This window comes from Tursiops truncatus, chromosome 8, assembly GCF_011762595.2.
Source record: "Tursiops truncatus isolate mTurTru1 chromosome 8, mTurTru1.mat.Y, whole genome shotgun sequence".
In the NCBI taxonomy this organism is placed as follows: Eukaryota; Metazoa; Chordata; class Mammalia; order Artiodactyla; family Delphinidae; genus Tursiops; species Tursiops truncatus.
This window is the reverse complement of record NC_047041.1, coordinates 100,464,000-100,486,307: the sequence shown is the minus strand read 5'-3', so window position 1 is coordinate 100,486,307 and position 22,308 is coordinate 100,464,000. Positions and strand designations below refer to the sequence as shown.

Here is a 22,308-nt window from a genome sequence, read left to right as displayed (position 1 = left end):
GGCCAGCGCTCCTCAGGGAACTGGCTGGACGCGTAGGGCGGGGGAGGGGGTGGAACGCTCGGGTCAGGGCAGTGAGTAGAGCGATGGCTAGGGAACCCGAGAAGCTTCACCAGGACCTGGGAGCAGAGCTCAGAGCTCAATTTCAGAAAGATTTATTGGCGCCCCCTACAGACAAGCCAGCACTTTGTACTAGGTACACAGAGATGAATTACGCCACAGCCCCTGCTGTCCCAAGCTTTCTGGCAAGGGGAAAGCCAGCCTCTCACAGTGGAGTTACTGTCAGCCAGTGCTATAACAGGGGCCTGGAAGCGGGTTGAGGGCGGCTCCCTCCGGCAGGGTAAAGTCAGGGACGGCTTCAGGGAAGAGGTGAGCTAGAGCTGAGACTTGAGATGGGGGAGGGGGCTGTCATTCCCAGTGGAGGAAAGAGTAAACCCTTGGAAGGATGGGGGAGCTGCAGAGACCAGGCTTCTCAAGGGTCGGAATGTCATGCCCAGGAGTTTGGAGTTTAGCCTGGTCTTTGAGGACCTGTGGACTGACGTGTAGTGTTTATGTGTGGAGTCAGGAAGATGGAAGTCAGCTGCTCAGGGGCCTGGACGGGGCAGCTTTGGGGCTAGGACAAGACCTGACCACAGAAGCAGGGAAGACCCGGGCAATGATACTGACCCTAAGGGAGCAGCGCCCAAAGCAGAGGTCCCCAGCCCTGGGAAGGCCCCGCTCTGGAAATCCTGTTTCTCTGGCCTCCCCACCCCATCTGTTTGCCTGAGGTTGCAGCAAAAACAAAGAAAGAAAACACTCAATTGGCAGGAGATAAGCTCAGATAAGAGGCTGCCTTCCTCTGGAGGAGGGAGGCAGCCCGGGAAGCGCCAGGAAGCTGGGAGAGGCCTTGAAGAAGTGCCAGCCTGACCCTGCTGCAGAGCCCAGCCGCACCCTCGCTGCGGGGTCTCTGCCACTCCACGCTGTCCCAGGCAGGAGGGGGAGGCATGGAGCAGCCTGACCCTGCTGCAGAGCCCAGCCGCACCCTCGCTGCGGGGTCTCTGCCACTCCACGCTGTCCCAGGCAGGAGGGGGAGGCATGGAGCAGCCTGACCCTGCTGCAGAACCCAGCCGCACCCTCGCTGCGGGGTCTCTGCCACTCCACGCTGTCCCAGGGCACGAGGGGGAGGCATGGAGCAGGTCCTCCAGGCTGGCCGAAGACAGTCTGCCATAGAGGGTCCAGGCCCACCCTGCCTCCAGGTCAGGACGTCTTGACTTAGTTGTGGCCTCAGTTTCCTCATCTGCAAAACAGGCATAACGTCTCCCTCACAGGGATGAGGGGGATGCTGCGTCTCCTAGCCCCTGTGTCTGTGACTGTCAGCCTCCCTTCTCCCAAGGTCACTTCCAGGCTCATCCACTTCCCACCTATTGCTGAGAGCCCAGGTCCCCTGATGTTGGGCAGGTTCTGAGCTGCCCAGCTCCACCCCTAACAGGTCCATCCCCCATACAGTCAACTGCCTGTGTGGCCCAGAGCAGCCTCAGCGGAAGATGCTGGGTGCTTGGGTCATATCAGGCAACAGGAAGAGGGTGCAGGGGAGGCTTCCTGAAGCAGAGGCCTGAGCCTCTGTGAAGGGAGGACAAGAAGAGCCCGGGAGGGAGAACAGTAATGGGTGGGGGTGGGGTGGGGTGGGGTGGTGGGAGGAGAGGGGAGCAGGAGTGATAGCCCAGGGCAGAGGGCATAGAGGCAGGAAAGCCTGGGGGAGGCCAGAGGGCCTCTGATGTCAGGTCACTGGGAAGATCTGCAGGCAGTTCCTGGGCAAGGAGGTCTCAAGATTGAAACCCAGCAACCCTTTGTTGGGGGCCTGACCTCAATCCCACAATCCCATTTTATAGATGAGAAAACTGAGGCTCCAGAAGTAGCAGAGCCAGATCTAGGGCCCGAGTCCTCTCCAGCACTGCCCCACCCCAAACCACGCTGCACACAGGGTCCCTGAAATCCACTTTTATTCATGTAAAAAAATCCCCAAAGGATAGAGAAAGAACATGACCCTGACTTCCCGGAGCTCAAAGTCTCCACCCACTGTTCCCTGGGGAAGTGAGGGAAATGAGTCCCACTCTAGGGTGTGGGTGTCCTGGGGGCGAGGCCCTTCTGGCCCACAGTGACCCACCCAGCACCTCCCCTAGGACTGAGGGCAGGAAGGAGGGACTGGGGATTAAAGGGGCCCCAGGAGGGTGAAGGAAGGGAGTTAGTGTGGGGTGCTCACCCCAGTTTAAAAAAATAAAATTTCTAAAGATAAAAAGTTTAAAAAAAAAAAAAGCATTTAGTGTCTTAGCCTCCTGCCCTCCTCCCAGTGCCCACCCTGGCCTGGTGGCCACCTCTTGCTCAGCCAGTTCAGAGCTTCGTAGTCTCCTCTTGGCTCTCCGAATCAGCACCGGACAGGTGCCCACTGCTCCCAGGCGCGTGACCATTGCTGGCACAGGCCACCAGATGCCCGTCCCCCAGTCCCTCCGGTGTCTCGCCCAGCAGGCTCCGGCGGATCTCCTGGGGCAGCCTCTCCCGCTGCTCCTGACACTCCTGGGCCAGCTGGGCCAGCAGCTGCAGGAAGAAGAGTATCACAGGCAAAGCCAGGCCACCCGGCGCCCTGCCTACCTGCTGCCTGCCTGCCCCTTATCCAAGGCCTCACCTTGGGCTCCTCTTCTGTCAGCTGTTGGAGAATCTGCTGCTGCGCGGCCACAAGGCGTTCCTGCCGCTGCTTTTGGGCCTCCTCCAGCTGTGGGGGGGCAAGGGCTCAGCCAAGGGTCTCTAAGGAAGGGGCCCGGACCCCAGGGCTCTGCCTGGGCACAGAAGTCAGGCAGGCATAGGCTCCCGGAGTTGTGTGGCCACAGGGTCCTGAGATGACTCTTATAGCAAACCTTCCAGACCCAAAGGAAAAGGCTCTAGAAATCCCTCTAGGACAACGTAGCACCAGGCTGGCCCCCAGGATACAGGTTTACGATGACTGAAGGAACAGGGGTGGGCTAGGGTGGCACCTGAACTTCACTCACCCGACGGATGGAGTTGACCGACTCAGTGATGTGTCGACGGTTAATCTCTGTCAGTTCCCTGCACAGGAGCAAGGCAGGATGGGCTCAGTGCCCAGGCACCCGGCCCGGCCTGCCCAGCGCCCAAATGGCTCCCGGCCCTGATGCCCTTACGCCTCCTTCTTATGTTTCTCCCTGGTCTTTGCCTCTGAGATACTGTTGTGGCGCTTCCTGTCCAGTATCTTCTGCAGTTCCTTCTTCTCCCTGGAGGAGCCAGTGGGGGAAGAGGAAGCCTCAATGGCAGGACTGGGGTCTCTGCCCTCCTCCTGGCACCAGGGAGTATCCCCCGTCTGCCCATGAGATCCCCTGCCTTCACCTCTCGTTCATCTCCTTCAGTCTCTTGCACTGAGTGGTGTGAGCATCCATGACAATCTCCCTGAGCCTCTGCTGAGCCTATAGACACAGGTGGCCAACAGGTGACACGGGCTGTGACAGGCCTGTCCAGGAGGCAGCCTCTCCCCCACTGCCACACGTCCCCCTCACCTGTCTCAGGTGCTCCAGCCTCCGCTCGGCCTCTGTGTCCGCCTGGGCCTCCCTCAGCTCCAGCAGACACTGCACCTGCTTCTTCTGGAACTCTTGATACCTCTTCACCTCTTCCTCCTCCTCCCTCTCGTCCTCCCCGCCTCTGTGGGGAGAACCCCTCTGGGTGATGCTCAGGTCATCACATGGACTTGGGCTGGGAGGGCAGGGGGACAGGGCATACTCCAGCAGGCAATGGGAGATGGCAGCCCACGGGGGTGGGATCTGTTACGCCAATGAGGAGGCCTGTTAGCTCCACCCAAATGTTGCGAGACTGTTTGGGCAACAGTCTCTGGAAACACACTCTTACGGGGACTTCAAAAAAGGTATCGCTCCCTGGCGGAAAGAGGGTGGGACCCAGATTCCTCTGTCTTCCTCGCACCAAACCCTCCTCCCTGGGGTCAAGGGGCAGCGCTTGGCCGTCCCTCCACGCCCACCTAGTGCAAAAACCCATGTGCACACACATTCTCATATTCACATCCATGCACGCAGCACACTTGCACACAGGCAGGCTGGACACTCACAGGACACCCGGCCGGTGCCGGCACCTGCTCTCGGCCTGGGCCTGGGCCAGGTTGTCGAGCAACCGGCGTGTGAGGGCAACCGCCTTCCGCTGATGCTTCTTGTGCAGCTCTCGAAAGTCTCGCTCTTGCCGGCTCTGGAGCTTCAACAGGGCCTTGTGGCCTCGGAGCTCATCCAGCGGGGCCGGGGCCACCTCTGTGGGCAGCAGAGCAAAGATGGGCCGGGCCGGGCCGGGCTGGGGCAGACCAACCCTGCAGGAGCACCTGCCCCCTCCAGGAGTAGCCCCGCCCCCAGAACAGGCCTGCCCCCTACCTGAGAGGACGCTGGCAATGAGGTCATCACGCTGACCTGGAGAGCAGAAGCAAGTCTGTCAGAAGCTGGAGGAGCCAGCAGCAGAGCTATGTCCCTGCGCCCACTCCAGGCTGCCCCTCACCTGGGCTGCTGAGGGAGGTGCTGGTGGAGGAGGTGATGGGGCCTGGGGCCCGGCGGGGGGAGGCGTCCAGTGGGCTGGGTGTGGGGTTTGGGGTCAGTTGGGACCCTGGCTGCTGAGACTGGGTCTCCTGGCTTGTCTCTAGGCCAGCCTGAGCCTGTGGGGGAGAAAGTAGAATGCTTTATGCTCTTTCCAGAAACGTTGTTCTCTCCAGACCCTTTTTTTTTTTTTTTTTGGCCATGCCACGTGGCATGTGGGATCTTAGTTCCCCGACCAGGGACCAAACCCGGGCCCATAGCAGTGAAAGTGCGGAGTCCTAACCACGGGACCGCCAGGGAATTCCCCGTCTCCAGACCTTTCTGTCCTTCACAACCTCCCTCAGCCTGCCTGGCCCTGGACTCCTCCTCTGTAATGTGGGGCTGCTGGGACAACTCCATGAGAACAAGAGGTAGAAAATGAGCATTTCCAACCCCTCTTTCCACGTGAGGCATGAAGAAGATAACGTGAGGTCGTGTCTCTAGGATGCCAGGCCTCCCTGCATATGCTTAGGAGCTTCCAGATTGTTCCGGAAAGCCTTAGCCCAGCCCCGTTTCCTCCCCTCTCCAAGTCCCCCTCCACCCTTGCCCACAGCTGCTCATCTTCCTCGTTGCTTAGCTCCTGATTAAATCAATGAAGGAAGTGACCACAGAGTGGGCACCAGCCTCTCCCACTAACAGCTCTAGGCAGCCGTCTCTCTTCCCTGCCTGCCGCAGGGCCCCGTGAGACCGGGTCTAGATCTGCGGCGAGCCTCTGCTCCTGACCCCTCCCCGCAGAAGCCACTGCCCGGCTCCCAGGATTTCCAGATGCCCTGGTGAAGCGGCTGTGGCTGAACCCTGCACCCTGGCCCCGAACCCACTGGCAGCAGGAAGACTTCTAGCCCAGGACTGTCCTGAAGGCCTTTCTCATGCAAAAGGGGTGGTTTCCACCTCCTTAAAATGTGGAGAGTAACGGGAGACTGCTGAGCCTATTGAACAAGGGAGCCCTGAAGCCCCACGCTGCCCTGCACCAGGGCGGAAAAGCCAGCGTTGGAGGCGGAGCCCAGGGTTGGAGGGACGGTGTGGGTGTGGGTAACTGCATGAAGTTAGCATCTGCAGCAGGCAGGGAACAGCCCCACTTGGGGAGAAGAGCCAGACCACCAGCTGGGAGTGGCATGGGACGGTGCAGGTGTAGGAGAGCAGAGAAGGCTGCAGGGTGGGCCCAGAGGTCAGCCCTCACCTCCCTACCCCACCCACACGCCGACCCCCAAGGGCCCCCAGGGTCCGGGTGAGCCTGAGCCCTGCTGCCTGCCGCCTGCCCCCGGCCTGCCCCGGCTCACCTCACTCTCCCCAATGAGGGCAGCCAGCTGCTTGGCCCTCTGGTCCATCAGGCTGACGTGCTTGATGGGATTGATCAGGGCCTCTGCGTAGTCTGGGCGGGAGCAGAGGGCAAGGGTCTCAGAGATAGCACCCCCGGAGCCAGCCTCCAGACCAGCCTTCCCCGGCTCTGGTCTCACGGAGGGACGGAGGGAGCACAGAACCCACCCTCAGCTCTGTTTTCCACCCTCAGTTGGGGCCACCAGTCTCAGCCACTCCCAGGCCCTGGTGGTGTCCTTGTCCCCACCCTGCCTGGCTGCCCCGCCCCAGCTCCCTCCAGCTCACCTTGGTGGTCATCGGGAATGTAGTCAGAGGCCTCAGTGTAGACAAGCAGGGCCGGCAGGCACAGCGGCTGGTTGGCCTCGTTCCGCAGGCAGATGTAGTGGTACCCTGGGAGGGCGGGAGGGCAAGGTGGCTGCGCCCCGATAGGTCCCCACACACCCTGCCCCCCACGCTGCCCAGAGCCCAGGTGGCCTCACCTGAGCGGATGGCAGAGACAGGCAGGATCCGGTGCCCCACGAACTTGCCACCCTCCTCAAAGGCCGCGATGCGCAGCAAAGCCAGCGTGGGCAGTACCACCTGAGGGCCCAGACTGGTCTGAGCTGCAGCTGACCACAGCCACCAAGGCCGACACCCAGAGTGGGCCCTTGGACAATCTGACCCAACCACTGACCATCAGTCACCATCGTCACTGAGCCAGTGGTGGACCCACACCTCTGTGACCTCGCCAAAGGGATGACCAGCTTCCACCAGAGCCCTGAGTCAAGAGAACAGGCAGATGGACCCCTCCAGGCATCGCTATGGTGGGACAGGCCTGGTCATTGCCAGCTTAGAAACTGGCATGCGTCTGGGCCTGAGGCCACACCCCACCCCAGCAGGCTGCAGAGGGCCCATCCATTTGGGGGGCAGGGAGAAGCTGGGGTGAGCTTGGAGCAAGTCCCTCCTGCCTGGGAGATGGGGTGGGCGCCAACGGGAGCTGTGGGACCTCCTGCTGTCTCAGCTTCCTGTCCTCTCCTCTCACCCCACACAGGGAAGGGAGTGTGAGCCTGATGCTGGGACATGCAGGACCCGGGGTGGGGCCTGGAAGTGACAGGCCCAGCCTTGAGGTGCTGGGGCACAACCACCTTCACATCCCCAACCGCCACCAATGCTTCTGGTTCCCGTCCCCCCACTAAGAGAGCCCGGCAGGTCTGGGCTGCAGCTCCCTGTGCCGGGGAGGGCGCAGGCGCGGGGCTCACTTTGGGGAAGTCGAAGGGCTCCTCATCCCACACGGGGTTGAACGAGTTCCCCTGAGAGGTCCGAGTGCGGTACTTGCGCCGCGTGTCGACAGGGAGGCCGAACATATCCACCTCCACGTAGATGCCCACCTTCCTGTCGGACAGGAACTGCCCCGAGATCACCTGGGGGGCCAGGAGGGTGAGGTGGCTGCTGAGAGTCCCGTCCCCAGGACACCCTGGCCTGAGCCCTCCCTGGTCCCACCTTGACCCGCACGGCATTGGCCACGATGCCATCCACGATGACCTCGGTGAAGGGGTCAAAGGACTTGTCCGGCCGCCGCATGAACTCGGGCTTGAGTAGGTAGCCACTGCGCCCATTGTACTCGAACACGCCCGCGTTGAGCTGCATGGCCACGTCTGGGGGCAACAGGGGGAGGGCAAGGGTCAGCAGGTCAGATGGGGTCAGGAGTCAGGAAGAACAGTGCCGTGCAGAGGGGGGACCAGGAGTCGTTCAGGTCGGATCAAATGGCATCAAGGATCCAGACTCAGGAAAGAATGGACAAGGTCTAGGGTCAGCCAAGGTCAGGAGTTAGGGTCAGCCAAGGTCTCGGCTGGGTTTGGGGATCTGGGATTAGACAGTCAGAGGCCCCTTCAGTCAAGAGGAACAGGGTCATGGGGCAGAGGTCAGTGAGGCGGGGGGCCAGAGGTCAAAGGTCAAGGCAGGCCAGCACTCACCCAGGGTCTGGAAGTTGAGCGCGACGAGCTGGCAGCCCACATTCCAGAAGAGCTGGGGCATGTAGTTGGACGAGTCCACGCGTGTGCCCTTGGGGTAGATGCGGCTGAGCTGCTGCTTGTTGTATCTGAGGTTGGCAGTCAGGGGCCACGCCGGGTACTGGCCCCGTCGGGTGGCGGCCCCGCCTTCTGCCTCGAGCCCAGTGCTCCAGGCCCATCCTCAGCTCCTGTGAACCCACCTCCCCGCCTTTGCTCAAGCTGCCCCTTCAGTCCCCCGCTTCTCCGCCTAGGCCCTGCACAGTCTCCCAGGCCTGCTCAAAACCCAGACCGGGGCGCTAGAGCATCAGGATCCTGCGCAGGTGCTACGAGTGGGGTCAGAACGTCTGCGCCAGCCTCCGAGTGAGGAGCCCCACCCCGCCAGCCCTAGCAACGCGGAAGGATACTCCACAAACTCCATGGGGCTCTTGGTCAGTTGCTCCATGGCCTTGGTCTCCACAAAGGATGACATCTCAAAGCACTTGTTCCTCTCTGGGGGGTGGGGAGTGGGAGGGGGTCAGGCCTGGCAGGGCCCGACCCCCTCCCACTCCTCCACCTCTCACCCCACTCACTTCGAGCAGCCTCAAAGGACTTGAACTTGACGGGCTCGATGTAGTTGACAAGCGTCGACATTTCCTCAGTGGCATTGACCTCACTGCTGGCAGTGCCCTGTGGCCCCCAAATGCAGGGTCAGCGGTCCCATAGCCCCCAGCCATCAGTTGGAAGTTCCCTCACCTGCCCCCCACCACAAAGGAGGCACTGACCCTCCTCCCAGCCCTGCAATCACACTGCCCAGTTCTCCCAGCAAAGACCCCAGCCTGGCCACGCCTGTCAGTCCTGGTCCCATCTGTCCCGCAGCCTTCTCTCTGGGCCTCTCTGATGTGCCCTGGACCCCACCTTCCTGGTTTGCCTTCTATCTCCCTGATCCTTGGAAGCTGGAACTCCTCACCCAACCCCAGGGGTTCAATTATTCACACGCAGATGAGCCCCAAATTTCCATCCCCAGTCTCACTTCCAACCACCACCTGCCATCTCCTACTGGGTGGCTCAGAAGAGCCTCAGACTCAACCCCTGCTACCTGAGCTCGACCATGGCTGCCCACACCCTTGCCCACTCTGGGCCCCTCTCAAACCCAATCTCATGAGTGACCTTTTCTGTCACCTTCTCTCCTCAAAACTCAGCGCTCCCTCGTCTTGCACTGCCCCCTCCCCCTGCACTCTCTGGCCCTGCCACAGGGCCTTTGCACGGTGCTCCCTCTTCCTCAGGTCTGCTCACCCAACACCCCTGCTGAGGTCCGACTCCCCCTCCCGGCCCACGTCCTGAACACAATTTCACACTCGCTTCCGTGCCTGTGTATCTGAGACCCCTCCCTCACTCCACACACATCCCCCTCTGAACTCTGGGAGAGCAGGGGTAACATCTGATCGCGAGCGGACCCAGCACCTGGTGCTGTGCCCGGCACAGTCAGGGCTCAGCAAACACTTGGGAAGTGAAGATGTGCCGCCACCCCCTCTTCCTGCCTGTAGGCCTGACCTCATCGGTGGTCGGCTTTTTGGGGTCCGTCTGTTCCTCCTCTTCCTCATCCTCTTCCTCATCCTCACGGTAGGCAGATCCAAGGGCATCAGGGCCCCGCTGCAAACTCTCCTCACCCAGAGACTTCTGAGGCTCCAGGCTGGGCTTCTCAAGGCCCGCCTCCTCCCCATTGCTCAGGCCTGGGCAGCTGTCAGAGCTGGGGGACCCTGCAGAGGACAAGGCCACAGGGGGTCGGGGGTCAGGGCACACACTGACACACAGGAGCCAGGAGGAGTTGTGCCCAGCGTGTAGAGGCGGCTCACGGAGTCAAGGGGCACTCTCAGGGCAGTGTGGCTGGGGGACGGGGGGAGCTCAGCAGCTGGATGGGATCAAACCGTACGGTGGTATAGACAAATCAAAGGTCAAAGATCAGGATGCAGAGTTATATCCAGCAGGGAGATAGGTAGCGTGGCTCAGAAGAGTGAGAATTGGGGTACAACAGCCTTGACAGTGGGGGTAAAGGATGACAAGGTGGGGCTCCAAGTCAGGGCTCAGTGAGGGCCACACCCAGTGAGGGCGCTTAGTGAGGTGAGCACTCGGGTCGGATGTAAGCGGGACCTCAGTAAAGTGAGAGGTCCTGGGTGAGCTGAAACTAGAACCAGCTGGGTGGGTAGACTCAGTAGGGGTCTCAGGAGAGAGGTGGTTTAGGTCAGAGGTGATTGAGGTCAGAGGTCAGAATTCAGAGTCATAACCTGGTTGAGGGGGAGGGCTCTGTGAGGGGCGAGGTGGAGGCTGAGATTGAGGGGTCAGGAGGTGGATGGAGCCAAATCCAACTGGGGTGAAGTTCAGTGAGGTGAGCACCTGGGGTCAGGGGTCAGAGGTCCCATACTCAGCTGAGAGGTGGTGAGCGGCTTGGTGAGGAGGGAGGTCAGGTTGGGAGCAGAAAGAGCATCCCCGGGGAGGGCTGAGCTCAGTGAAGTGGGAGGTTAGGGTCAGGACTGGGGTCGAAGGTCAGGCCAGGGCCGTACCGAGCTGGGGCGAGGAGGGCTCGGTGGCAGCGGAGCTCTCACTCAGGGCCGAGTTGCTCTGCTCTAGCGGCCGCTTGCGCACGGAGCTGTCGGGAACGCCAGTGCTGGGCCGGTGCCGCTTCTTGTTCTTCACCAGGATGCGGCCCATCAGGTCCTCAGGGCTGGGCAGGGGGACGCCCGGGGCCAGCTGGTGGGCACGGACAGGTCAGGGTTTGCTGGGCGCCCTCACCCCCATGCCCCGCCCTGGCTCTGAGCCCCATACCGGGTACTTGTCCAGGGGGTCGATGAGCAGCGCGTCCCCAAAGATGGAGCGGCAGTACTCAGCCATCTTGGCCTGCTGCTTTGCCCTGTGGGGCCAAGGTCAGAGGTCAGAGGTTCTTGGGGTGAAGCTGAGGTCCCCAGGGTAGGTCAGAGGCCGGCAGGGTCAGTGAAAGATCCCAGGGTCAGAGGTCACAGGAGCAGTCCAACAGTGCCACGGTGAGGTGGTTGTCTCTGGGTCATCAGGGGTCCCCAGGCCAGGATCGGGGTCCCAGGGTCAGGGGCCCACTCACGAGTCCACATGGTTCTCAAAGGAGAGGATGACAGGGTAGGGCGAGGTCTTGAAGGCGGTCTCCGCAATGGCCTCCAGCACATCTCGCAGCGGCACCTCCGTGGTCATGGTGAAGCCGTGGGTGATGAAGGGCTCCTCCTCAGGCGGCCGCCCTTTCCACACGTCCAGCTCCACGCAGCGGCAGCCCCACAGCAGTGCCTGCCGGTACATCTCCACCGACGAGGTTCCCGCCAGCTGCCCCGCTGGGGGCGAGGCTCCGTCACCACGGCCACCCCGCCAGCCTCGCCCTCTTCCCCAGGCCTGCGCTGAACCGCGCCATGCTGGGGACGCAGAGCCCCGGGGGTGGCCTGGCCCTGGCACGCTCTGTCTGGCCAGCTTCTGACGACTCCTTAATTCACTGTGGAACCAGCACCATCTCCCCGCAAAGTCCCAAAGCCAGGTAGAGTCGGCATCCACCAGCACTGGCTGACAGGCTGGTTCCTCCTCCAGGTCTCACCCTCTCTCAGATAAACACCCGCCACCCCCCATCCCACCAGCCTGAACCGGGGAGTCAGCCCCAACACCCCCATGGCCCCTTGCTTCCCTTTCCTCCCTCCACCGCTGCTGCCCTGGAACAGCCTCCATCACCTCCTCCTGGGGACAGCAGGCCCCTCCCCGCCTCCCATCCAATCTCTGCGAAGCACCTGGCATCATCCTTCTAAAAACATACCAGGTCACATCACCTCCCCCTGCTAAACACCTTGCAAGAAGCCTTCCCACGCACTTAGGATCAGTCCAAATTCTTCCCATTCCTTCTGTGCCCCCTGGGTCCCTCTCATCTCTACCTGCCCCAGTCCCCGCCCCACCCCACCTCTCAGCCGCCTTTCTGCTTAAGAGCACCAAAGGGCCTCCTGCCCCCGGGCCTACGCACAGGCTGTTCCTTCGCGGGGCAGATGCAGGCCTCAGCCCTTCCCCCGGGGAAGCCTCCTGGACCACCCCGAGAAACCCTTCCACAGAAGCCCACTCCCCAGGGCAGGCAGTCTGTTCCAGGCGTGTATCCCTAGCAGGGGCCACCCCAAAAGGAGGGAAGCAGTCTAAGGGCCAGAGGGCAGAGGGCAGAGGTCATGCTGGATGGGCTTGCTCACCAGTGAGATAGGTGTTGTGTGAGGAGTTGATGAAGTAGGCACTGAGCGGCTGGGTCATGTCTGCGCTCAGATCCAGAGCCTCTAGGGGCAGGATGCCGTTCTCCTCACCTCCCAGGTAGCGGCTGAAGCCCTCCATGGACATCTGGTCTGGGGGCGGGGTGGGGTCAGCAGGGGCAGCTGGGGCCCTCCCGCCTTGCCCCCAGCTCCCACGCCGGCTCACCTCTCTCCAGGAATTGCTGGTTGGGCTCATACTTCTCGATAAGCAGCCGGGCCTGGGAGGGCCGCAGAGGCGGGTACAGCACTTCATTGAGCCTCGGGTCCCGTTGCTTCTGGTTGATGAAGTCCATGAGCTGCTCCAGTGTCAGGTATGGTTTGCCCTTGGCGCCTCTGGAGGGGGCGGGAAGTGGAGTCAGGCTGGAGCCTCACCAGCCCCTGCTCCAAACCCTCACCCTGCGAGGAGTCAGAAGGCCGGGTCTGGCTCCAGAACCCTCTGACTGGGACTTGGGCAAGTCGCTGGCCCCTCTGGGCCTCAGTTTCCCCATCCGCCCTCCTAACCATTTGGTGCTGCCATTGGTATCAGCAAGGGCTTTGGAAGCCACCAAGTGCTTGGCCCGCCACACCATGCTTCCAGATCCTGGACCCGATCTCAGCTCCAGCCCTCACCGACCACACGTCTGAGCCACTGGGTCCTCAGCCCCAGTGGCCAAGGGTCAGCACAGAACTGTCCATGACAGAGCCCCAGGCAAGGCAGCTCTGAGCACAGGCACAGCTCCAGCACGCAGAGACCCCGACAGCTCCAATTCCCCTCCCTTGAACTGGAGGGAACGCCAGCAGAGGCCAGACATGGCGTATGGGGGACTGGGAGGCAGGCCCAGCCCTGCTCACATCTCCAGCAGGATCTTGTCAATGTCCGGCCGCAGACAAAGCTTGTTCAAGAACCGCTCGAAGATTTCCAAGGAAAACTCGTCAGGCCGGATGGACTCGCTCTAGGGGCCAGGAGTGAAGGGTGAGAACCCAGGGACAGCCAGCCCTCAAAGAGCTGGCGCCCACTGTGACACCCCCCAACCCCGGCCCCTGTCCCCAGCCCCCTCACCCGGTTGAAATTGAGGCCACAGGATTCCAGCGCAGTTTCTACCCGCTTCTTGTCTGCTGAGAACATCTTCAGGATGCTGAGCAGATGGGAGGGGTTAGGGTCAGTGGGGGCAAAGGTCACCAAGGTCAGAGAAGCAGAGGAGGTGCTAAGGGAAAGGGGCGCTCACTTCTTGACCGGGATCCGTCCATCCTGGTTCACCTGCAGTTTCAGCTTCGTGTACCTGGGGACACAGGTAGAAGGGTCACGCCCTGGGAACAGCTACCTGAACCCCCCCCTGCCCCCGATGCACCCCCCCAACCCGGCCGCCCCGGGGCAGGCCCAGGGCTCACGCTTTGCGCAAGAAGGTGTTCCGGGAGGCGTTCTGAGCCAGGATGTTCATAGCCAGCTTGAACAGCTCCTCGGACCAGACCTGAGGGGTCAGGATCCGGGGGGAGGGCGTGAGGGGGGCACAGAGGGGCTGGCCCAGCCACAGCCCATGCCCAGAACTAGGTCTGGTACACACTAAGTGCTTAAATACCACTTTGTAAGAGGATGATTAGAAACGGGGCAGAGGACAGCCTAGTACAGAACAGGTGCCTACTAAGTGATGGCTGACTCAGCAAGTGAGGCTGCAGCTCCCCCAGGCCGAGCCATCAATCCCAGCCCACCTTGGCTGTGTCATCCTGCACGGCCATGAAGTTCAAAAACGATGTATTCACCGGGTCTGGCCCAGCCACCACTGTTATCAACTTCTCCTCCAACCGGGCATCAGGGCCCCCAAAGCCCAACACCTCCCGAATCTTGGGGTCCTGAGTAGGTGAGAGCCAAGGGTGAAGAGGGTTGTCCCCATCCCCCACGGCCTCACTCCCATCCTGAGTCCTGGGCCCCCATCACTCACCTTGGGTAGGCGGGCATAACGGCCTGTCCTCGTGTCCCTGATGGAACTGATGTCCAGTGTGTCCACCTCCTGGGGAAACCAGATGCCAGGGGACGTCTGAGAGGCTACAGGGTGACAGCTGGGAGCCCCCAAGCTCCCCACGCAGGCCAGGGAGTGTCCACCCCCCGCTGGAGCCCCAGCCTCAGCCCCCGCCCTTAGCACTTCCTGTCCAGGGAACCGTGGGAGAGGTCAGGCAGCAGCAGGGCCCCACCCCCATGGGCGGGGGCTGGGGGTGGTTTCGGGGGTCTGGGGTGGGAGCCCTAGACCTCAGCAAGCGGCATCAGCACCCGCCCTCACCATGTTGGGCCCCGTCCAGTACAGGAAGAAGCCACTGGGGTCCACGCGCAGAGTTACCAGGTTCCGACTGGAGGCCTCCTGGGGACGAGATGGACGGCAGGGGTCAGGGGGTAAGGGCTGCCGCCCAGGTTTGGTCCCTGGACACCCTGGGGCCATCCCCCCACCCCCACCCCACCCAGTCTTTCTCTCAGTAGCGAAGACGAAGCCTCAAGCCAGCCCACAGGTCCTTTGTGGCTCCCTGCAGTCCTCAGGACAAAGCTGAGGTCCTAGTCCCCTCCCAGCCCCACTGCTCTCTTGCCCTAAGACTCTGTCACATGGACCACTAACTACCCATTCCCCACCTCCAGTCTTTGCATCACTGTTCCTTTGCGAGGATATTCTCCCTTCCTTCTCTATCCCTGAAACCTGGCCTGCCTCCTTGGGGAGGCCTCCCCAGACCCCAAGCCTGGGCTCAGTTTCCTCATAAGGTCTGAGAGCTCCCTGATGGCTGAAACCCTCACAGCCCCCTTGGGAATATTTATGGAATGAAAGAAGAGGGTTTGGAAGCCTGACCCCCATGGTCCTTCTGTGTCCCTCGGGTCCCCATGACGACCAGCCATCCCTTACATCTGCTTCAAAGTCCATTACCCCCCCAACCCTGCGCCCCACTGGAGCCTCACAGCTTCGAGGCTCACCCCACCTTACAGAGCACAGACTAAGTCCCCTCAGAAAGGGACTCACCCTGCCCTCAGGACTAGACAGTGAATTCTGTTCTCACTCAAACAGCCCTGGCTGGCAGGAGGGTAGAAAAGGGTGCACTGGCCCCATTTTCTGAGGAGGGCCACCCTGTGTGACTCAGGACCAGCAGCAGTGGGGGAGGGGGTGGTGTCATCAGAGGCTTAGACTCGGCCAGGGCCCAAGTGACCAAGTGGCTCCAGGTAGAACTCTCCTGGCCCAGGCCAAGAGAAGACGCTGCCTCACCTTGGTGCCACCCCAAACTGCTGCTCACTGGTGGACGATCCTATGGTCGTAACAACAGCTCACCCTCACGCTGCCCCTACTGCTTGCCAGGTCCGGGTCTAAGCACTCAATATCTAGGAGCTCACTTAGTCCTCCTAACAACCTATGAGGTTTGCACTCTTGTTCTTCCCAGCTTACAGGTGAGAAGACTGAGGCACAGAGAGACTACCTAGCTTGCCTAACGTCAAGAAGAGGAGCCAAGATTTGCATGCAGGCAGTATGGCTCCAGAGTCCCGAGGTTTGGGAAGCAGGGAACTAGGACCCCTGCCAGACTCCCAGCTCCTGACCTCAGCCACAACCCCACTGTGGGGCCTGGGATTAGCCTCCCGTCTCCAGACTCAGTTTTCATCTTCTGGAGAATGGGGACCGCACTAGCCCCGCCCATCTCAGCCTTTACTCACAAAGGACAGGAGGTTGATCTGGGGGCAGAGGGGCTAGGAGGCTTGGGAACTGTTGGGATGCTCGGGCCTCCCCACCTCACTGTGCTGACACCCATCCTTAGCCCCTCTCTGGGATTACCAACCCTGCCCTGGGCTCAGGGCCCCCCAGGAGTGTGATGAGGGGGGAGTTCTGTGGGTACTGCCTCCAGGGTCTCCCTCTCCTCCTCCTCAGGGGTCTGGTCTTCAAAGGCAGCCCAGGCCCCAGGTTCTCAGGCCCCAAGTCCCTGTCAGCAACCCCTACCCCACCCCCAGGGCCCTCTCCCTGTTCCCACTTCCTTATTTGGGTTTATCACACTGGAAGGAAAAGGAGAAACTTTTCCCTTCAAGCCGGCCTGGGGGGAGGGGTCTCCCCTAGCCCCAGGGGCGCCGGGGCACCCCTCTACGGCACACCTGTTACCTCAGGCCACGCCCCAAGCCCCTCCCCCCAGCTCCCACGCCTACCCGCCCCACCCAGCCGGAAAGGAGCCGAGTCTTCCAGGCCTCCGGCCTGTCTGGGAAGGAGCAGCAAGGCAGCTCAGGCAGGCGGGGGGAAAGCCCTGGGGAAGGAGGGGCCCAGGGGGCAGAGGAGGGGGCGGTGTGTAAACGAGGGTGAGGTGCAGGACAGCTCGCAGAGCCGCAGGTGGGAGCGGGGCCTCTGGGAAGCTCCAGGGACAGGTCAGGTAAAGGGTGGTGGGGAGGGGGAGTCAGGATCTATTGGGGTTCAAAGTCCCGATGCTAAGGAGTGGAGAGCAAAGTTCCCCCGGGGTGGAGGAACTTGGGGGGGGCACAGTCTCCACTAGGGGGGGTGACTTGGTGCTCCCACCTGAGCAGCGAGCTGGGCTGGGATCCAGAAGCAGGGCAAAGGGGTGCCAGCCAGAATAGGGTGAAAAAGTGATGAATGGAGAAGAATGTTCAGACTAGGGCACTGGGAAGGGTAGGGTCCCAGAGGCACCCACTCAGAATGGGGGTACACTGAACCAGACTGGGGGCTATGGTTCTTCAGCCAGACTGTCCAGTGCCGGGCAGGGGTCTGGGGACCAGGCCAGGGTTGGGGGAACCAGAATTAGACCGGCCGGGAGAGGTGAGAAGGGCCAGAGAAAATAGGGGGGCTGGAATTTATTGGGGTTCGAAATCTCTGGGCCAAGGAATGAATGCCATATTTTCCGTAGATGAGGGAGTGGGGGGTGGAGGACAGAGTCTTCATTACGAGGACGACTGGGGACTCAAGTTTCCGGAGCGCAGCCAGGCTGGGATTGTGGGGGGGGGGGGGGGCGCGGTGGCCAGGCTAGTCTGGGCTGGGGGTCCCCGGCGGCTGGCGGAGCTGGGGTGAGGGAGTCCCCGGATCTGGGCGGAGCAGGGGGCCCCTGCACTTACCTCGTCCCATTTGATGAACTTACTCCCGCGCCGCAGGGTCTCCACGACGGTGGGCGGCTCCAGCTGCAGCGCGTGGACGCCGGGCCTGGCGCCCGCCATAGCTGGGCCGGGGGCGGGTCGGGGACCCACGGAGCCCCGACGGGGACCCGACGGCGCCGCTGCTCCCTCCGCGCGCTCCCGCGCGGCCCGCTCCGGCCCGGCGGCGTCACCGCCCGCCCGCCCGCCAGTCTGTCCGGGACAGACCAGAGAATCGGCGGGGCCCGGCCGGGGCGGGGCGGGGGCGGGGCCGCAGCGGCACCGCCCCCTCCCCCGGCGTCGGGCCCGCCCGCCCCGCGTCGGCTCCCCCTGGCGGCCGGGGTGGCGACTGCAACCAGAGGAGGGATGGGGCAGAGGCACGCCCGGACTGGGGCACTTCGCTGGGGGTGGCTCAGCTGAACCCGCTCGGGGTTGGAGGAAGGCGCTTTGGGGCGGGGAGGCTGTTGGGGTGCAGCTGGAGGGACTGCGTGCAGAGGGCGCTGCCGAAGACCGGCCGGGGTCGGCCCGCTAAGGTTTCTGAGGGGCAGGGGCGTGGGGTACTACCGGAGAGCAGGACTTGTGCCTGGGGGCGCAGAGACCTGCCACCCACCCCACTCCTGCAGCACTTAGCTGAGCGCTGGAAAAGACACTCCCACCCCCCTCTGTGCCCTCACTTCGCCTCACCCCCTTCTGCAGCAGCTCGGTACCCGCCCTCCCCTCCCTGGGAGCAATTAGCAAGCTAATGGGCCTTCCGCCGGCGGGCGCCCCTCCCCCGTCCCTAGCCCGGGGAGGCCCGGCGCCTGTCGCCTCCTCTGAGGACCCAAGCACCCTGGCTTTCCAGAGCGAGCCCTGGAACAGCGCCCTTCTTGTTCCGCAGACAACCCCCCACAGCTCAACCTGGAGCCTGTCCCTGCGGGGCTCTCGACTGCAAACTGAGAAGGGGACAGCTGGTCGTTTGCCCAGAGGGGTCAGAAGCCTCCTGGGTGTCCACGAACAAGGAGGGTCGAGGAGAGGCTTTGCCACTCCTGGCCCACAGCAGGTGTCCTGAAATCTGCTGCATGCCAGGGACGGGAGCGGGGAAGGCGCATGGGCACTGAGATGGGTGGGGGCTGCAGCCCCTCCCGCAGGGCTTGGCTGGGGGGGCTCCTGCCTGGGGGCCCCTGTGGGAGCCCCTCCAATACAGAGACAGTAGCAGCAGCAGGTTTAAAGTAGAACTCATCCAGAGGGGCCAGCCAAGTCACCTAGAAACCCAGAAAGAGATGGAGCTGCTTCTGGGGGAGGAGGGGTCAGTCAAGGAGGAGCCAGCCCTACAGGCCTCTGCCCCAGGCTCTCAGACCCCCAAGGGGAGCCCTGCCTGGCACTGGCCATCCTCAAAATCCCCACCATGTTGGGTACCAACTCTAACCTAACAGATCTCCTAGCCTTTGGCTGAGGCCCTATGGGGTGTGATTATTATCTCTACTTGAGGCGCAGAGGAGGGGAAAGGACTTGCCCAAGGTCACACAGCTTCGTAGGAAGATTGCAGCCCTCTGTCTTGAAGGCCAGTTTATGTCCTGCCTTTACTCCGTGCCCTTGAAGAGACAAAGAAAGGGGGACAGGACTTGTGATCCTTGTCCTCTCTCACCAGAGCAACAGAGCCATAGCCCTCAGAGACTCAGGGACTACGAGGTCTCACTGGGCAGTGCCATGCCAGGTAGAGATTGGCCTCTGCTCCCGCTGACTTGGGTCCAAGTCTACCGGCAGAACCTCGTCTCTCTGTGCCTCAGTCACCTTATCCAGAAGGTGGAGGTTGTCAGAGGATGAAATAGGCAAATGGGTATGAGATGACCCCTAGGTGTAGACAGCTGAATCTCTAAGGAGTGAGAGCAGGCTGTGGGGACAAGGGGAAGGAAGGAGGAAAGGGCATGGATCAGCTCTGGGCCAGGGGGCTAGCAGGGCCTAGAGCCAGGGCCTGAGCTTAGGGGTAGAAGCTCTAGGCAGCAGCTCCTTGGAAAACAGGATGGGAGCCTGTTTCCTGGGCCTGAGCCCCTCCCCCTCTCCCTCCACCCCTCTGTCTCCCGAGGCCAGGGCAACCCCCATTAGAGGGCTTCTTCCTCCTCGGACACTTTCTTGCAGCCTTGGTAATGGTAATAGAGTTTCTCGGCAAGCAGTAAACGGTGGAAGGAAGGCAGCCTTTCCGGCCTCTACCCTTGATTAAGGGAGCGGTCTCAGCCTAGGCCCTCCCTAGGGCCTCTGCTTTGAGGAGGTGCTGAAAGCAGCCTTAGCTGCCCTCTGGTGGAGGGGGGCCAGGATCCCAAGAGGGGTGGGGCTGGGGAGGCCACAGCCTGAGGCTGGAAGGATGAAGAGCAGCAGCGATGACAGGTTCAGACAGGAGAGCAAGGGCTGGGATATGGTCTTGGAGCACTGACCTCAGCCCCAAACCACCAGAAGTCAGCAGAATCCACCCCTCTGAAGAGGCTCAGGGCAGGTAAATGACTTGCCCAGGGCCTCGAAGCCTAGGGCAGAGGCAGGATTTGAACCCAGTTCTTCCACTCCAAGGTTCTGTGCTGGGCACCCCAGCCTCCAAGACAGCTGCAGGCCATCATGTCCATCTGCACTAACTGTTCACAGGGTAGGCGGCCATGGGAAGGGACTGGATGGACAGGGGGGTCAGCCCCAGGAATCTGGGAGTGCCCTGGGTGTGGCACAGGAGGTGGAGAGAGGGAGAGTCAGGAAAAGCATCCCTGGCTCTTCCCTGTTCAGCCTAGAGAATCCTCAGGGGACGCCTGAAATTTGGACATGACCGGAGGCCTTCACACCAGCCTTGAGGGGAGGAAGATCATTGCTCGGGGTCATAGCATCTGGGGGGTGCAGAGCTGGGGCTGGTACCCAGGTCTTCACCGCCAGTAGGTTTCACTCCCACAAAAAGCTATGGTATATCCTCTCCTGTAACTGTGAGCTCCCCAAGGCCTGAATCAATGCTCCAGTTCAGAAAGAACAGACCCGCCCCAGTGGGGTGAGGTGGGGTGTGGTGGGGAATTTGGATGTGGGTAAGTTGCTTCTCCCATCAGGCCAAGCTCAGAGCCAGAGGCCAGGCTGGGGATGGGGCTCTCTTTGAAAGAGTGGGTCTTGCCTAATCCGCAAGAGCAGGGTCAGCCCTTCCCTGGCCCCCCAGGCTGGCCAAAGGGAGGCTAAGGCCAGAAGGGGGACTGGAGAGGGAGGAGGTATCAGCCCGTCACCAAGCCACATTAACCTGCCCCCTACCCAGGCCTCCCACCTGGCCTGAATCCCACCACCACCATCACCACACACACCATTCTCAGCCAGCGCCTTCTCATTGTCTATTCTCCGCAGCTACAAGGTAAGCCTACAGTCCTAGGTTTGAGTTTGTCTGCAGCACCAGCTGTGTGACCCTGGGCCAGTGTCAACCTCTCTCTGAACTCCATCTACTGCAGAGGACTTCTCTGGCATCCAGAGAGAGGGTGTCTGTGAGGGGCTGGGACTTAACTGCCTCTCAGACCCTGAGACTGTGCTTGGGACTGCAGAGGGTGAGCCTGCTGTCTGTGGAAGCATCCCAAACAGAGCTGCACAGCCTTGTGCGGTGGTATGAGTAGTGATTTTGTGTCAGGGGACCTGGGTACACAAGCTGAGCTCCATCTCTGTCTGGCTGTGTGACTTAACCCCTGTGGTTCAGTCCTTGAATCTTCCATGCACTTTCCTATTTAATCTTTGCCACAGCCTTCAGAGGAAATGGATGCACAGAAGAAGCCATTAATTCTTTCATTCGGTCATTTGTTCAACCAATAGTTATCGAACACCTACTATGAGTCTGACCTAGGTGCTGAGAGTTCAACAAGAGTCAGGTAATTTGCGCGACCCATGTGGGTTTGAAGCCCAGCAGGCCCACTCAGCCATGGGCATCAGCAGTAAACAAGGGCCAGACAGGTCTCTGCCTCATGGAGCTCATAGTTGAGAAATGGGAGACAGACAATGAACAAGTGAATGAGAGACACTATTTAAAAATATGGAAAATCAAAGCAGGTGCGGGAATGAGACGCACGGTCTGCTTAAGAGAGGTGGGCCAGATTAGGCGCCTGTGAGCTCTGAAGGACAGAGGCGGCCGCAGGGCGAGGATCTACCGGAGAGCGAGTGAGGCGCCCTCACGCTGGAACCGACTATGTGGAACCGACCGTAGGAACTCTCATTAGGGTCAGCTGTTATTATTATCTTTATTACCGTGAGTACCGGCTCCCCCACTTCCCAGCTCTTTACGCCTCAGTTTGTACACACAGAGGTTGCGGGGTGCAGAGAACCGCGCCCTGTGGAGACCAGCCCTACGAGGGCGCTCCAAACAAGTTCTGCGCTTCCCGGACCCGGTTCCGCTCCAGGGGAGGGGCAGCCATGGGGGCGGGACCCTGGGAACTACATTTCCCATAATTCCGTCCCCGCTGCCATCTTGGCGGGTGGGCGGTGGCTGCCTGGGGTCTGGCCCTTCAGGCCGCCCGGATCGCTCAGCTCACCCCCAACCTAGGCCTCCATCATGGGGGGCGCGGAACCCCGACGAGTAGGGCGTCCGGTGACCTGGGCAGCGCCTGCCCGCCTTCTCCACTCCTCCACCCCCGGGCGTCCGGCCCACGTGTCCGTCCGCGCGAAGAAGCCTGCTCTTTACCCGCTGGCCAAGGACCTGAGGACCCAGAAGTCGGGGGCTCCCACGTTTCTTCCTCGGACCTCTGTCCTGTATACAGTGTCCACTCCCCTCCATTCTCAGACGGCCCCTGTTTTTGCATCAGTTAGGACAGAACACTAGGTTCCCCGTAGGAGCGCAAATCCGGCTACCGGACGCTTAGAACGCCTGGGCTTGGGGCAGGAAGCTTAAAAGGGATAGCGGACAGCTAGGTCCAAACCTCTAAGGACTAGACCCTCTCTTAGCCCCGGCCCGAGGGCGGGGTAGGGGTGAGGGGCCTGCTTCAGGACTGTCCCTTTAAGGGGGTGTGGTCGGGGGGCGGGGGAAGCGATCGAGACAGAGAAAGCGGCTTCGGCTGCGGCGGCTCGGGCGGCGGCCGCGGGGGACAAAGGGCGGGCGGATCGGCGGGGAGGGGGCG

General features: G+C 61.6%; 1 protein-coding gene across 4 annotated transcripts; it reads right to left on the bottom strand.

Annotated features, from left to right (window-relative positions):
* Positions 1-136: 136 nt before the first annotated feature.
* On the bottom strand, positions 137-17,452 carry PLCB3 (phospholipase C beta 3). 4 transcript variants are annotated; one of them, XM_033860915.2, is made up of 32 exons: positions 17,213-17,450; positions 14,421-14,498; positions 14,085-14,153; positions 13,855-13,995; positions 13,537-13,616; positions 13,374-13,427; positions 13,208-13,283; positions 13,000-13,100; positions 12,335-12,501; positions 12,115-12,261; positions 10,992-11,232; positions 10,703-10,787; positions 10,441-10,627; positions 9,434-9,639; positions 8,473-8,569; positions 8,308-8,392; positions 7,868-7,992; positions 7,395-7,549; positions 7,154-7,315; positions 6,395-6,494; positions 6,201-6,305; positions 5,879-5,970; positions 4,528-4,681; positions 4,407-4,442; positions 4,097-4,289; positions 3,537-3,678; positions 3,370-3,446; positions 3,168-3,257; positions 3,018-3,075; positions 2,657-2,743; positions 2,349-2,568; positions 137-1,273 (listed from the first exon to the last, which is right to left on the bottom strand). In XM_033860915.2, the coding sequence occupies exons 1-31, from the start codon at positions 17,309-17,311 to the stop codon at positions 2,365-2,367; spliced, it is 3,693 nt and encodes a 1,230-aa protein (XP_033716806.1). In that variant the 5' UTR covers positions 17,312-17,450; the 3' UTR covers positions 137-1,273; positions 2,349-2,364. The 4 variants fall into 4 exon arrangements, 3 of the variants coding, with proteins under 3 accessions (XP_033716806.1, XP_033716805.1, XP_033716807.1); XM_033860914.2 differs by lacking the exon at positions 137-1,273 and having other exon boundaries at positions 1,960-2,568; XR_012333580.1 differs by lacking the exon at positions 137-1,273 and having other exon boundaries at positions 2,515-2,568; positions 3,200-3,257; positions 17,213-17,452.
* Positions 17,453-22,308: the final 4,856 nt, after the last annotated feature.

Coding starts and splice junctions, on each gene's coding strand:
- PLCB3 (XM_033860915.2), bottom strand. CDS start 17,311: ATGGCGGGCGCCAGGCCCGGCGTCCACGCGCTGCAGCTGGAGCCGCCC. Junction 10,628..10,702: donor ACCCCCTGGACAAGTACCCG/GTATGGGGCTCA, acceptor CGTGCCCACCAG/CTGGCCCCGGGCGTCCCCCT. Junction 2,744..3,017: donor CGGTCAACTCCATCCGTCGG/GTGAGTGAAGTT, acceptor GCCCCCCCACAG/CTGGAGGAGGCCCAAAAGCA.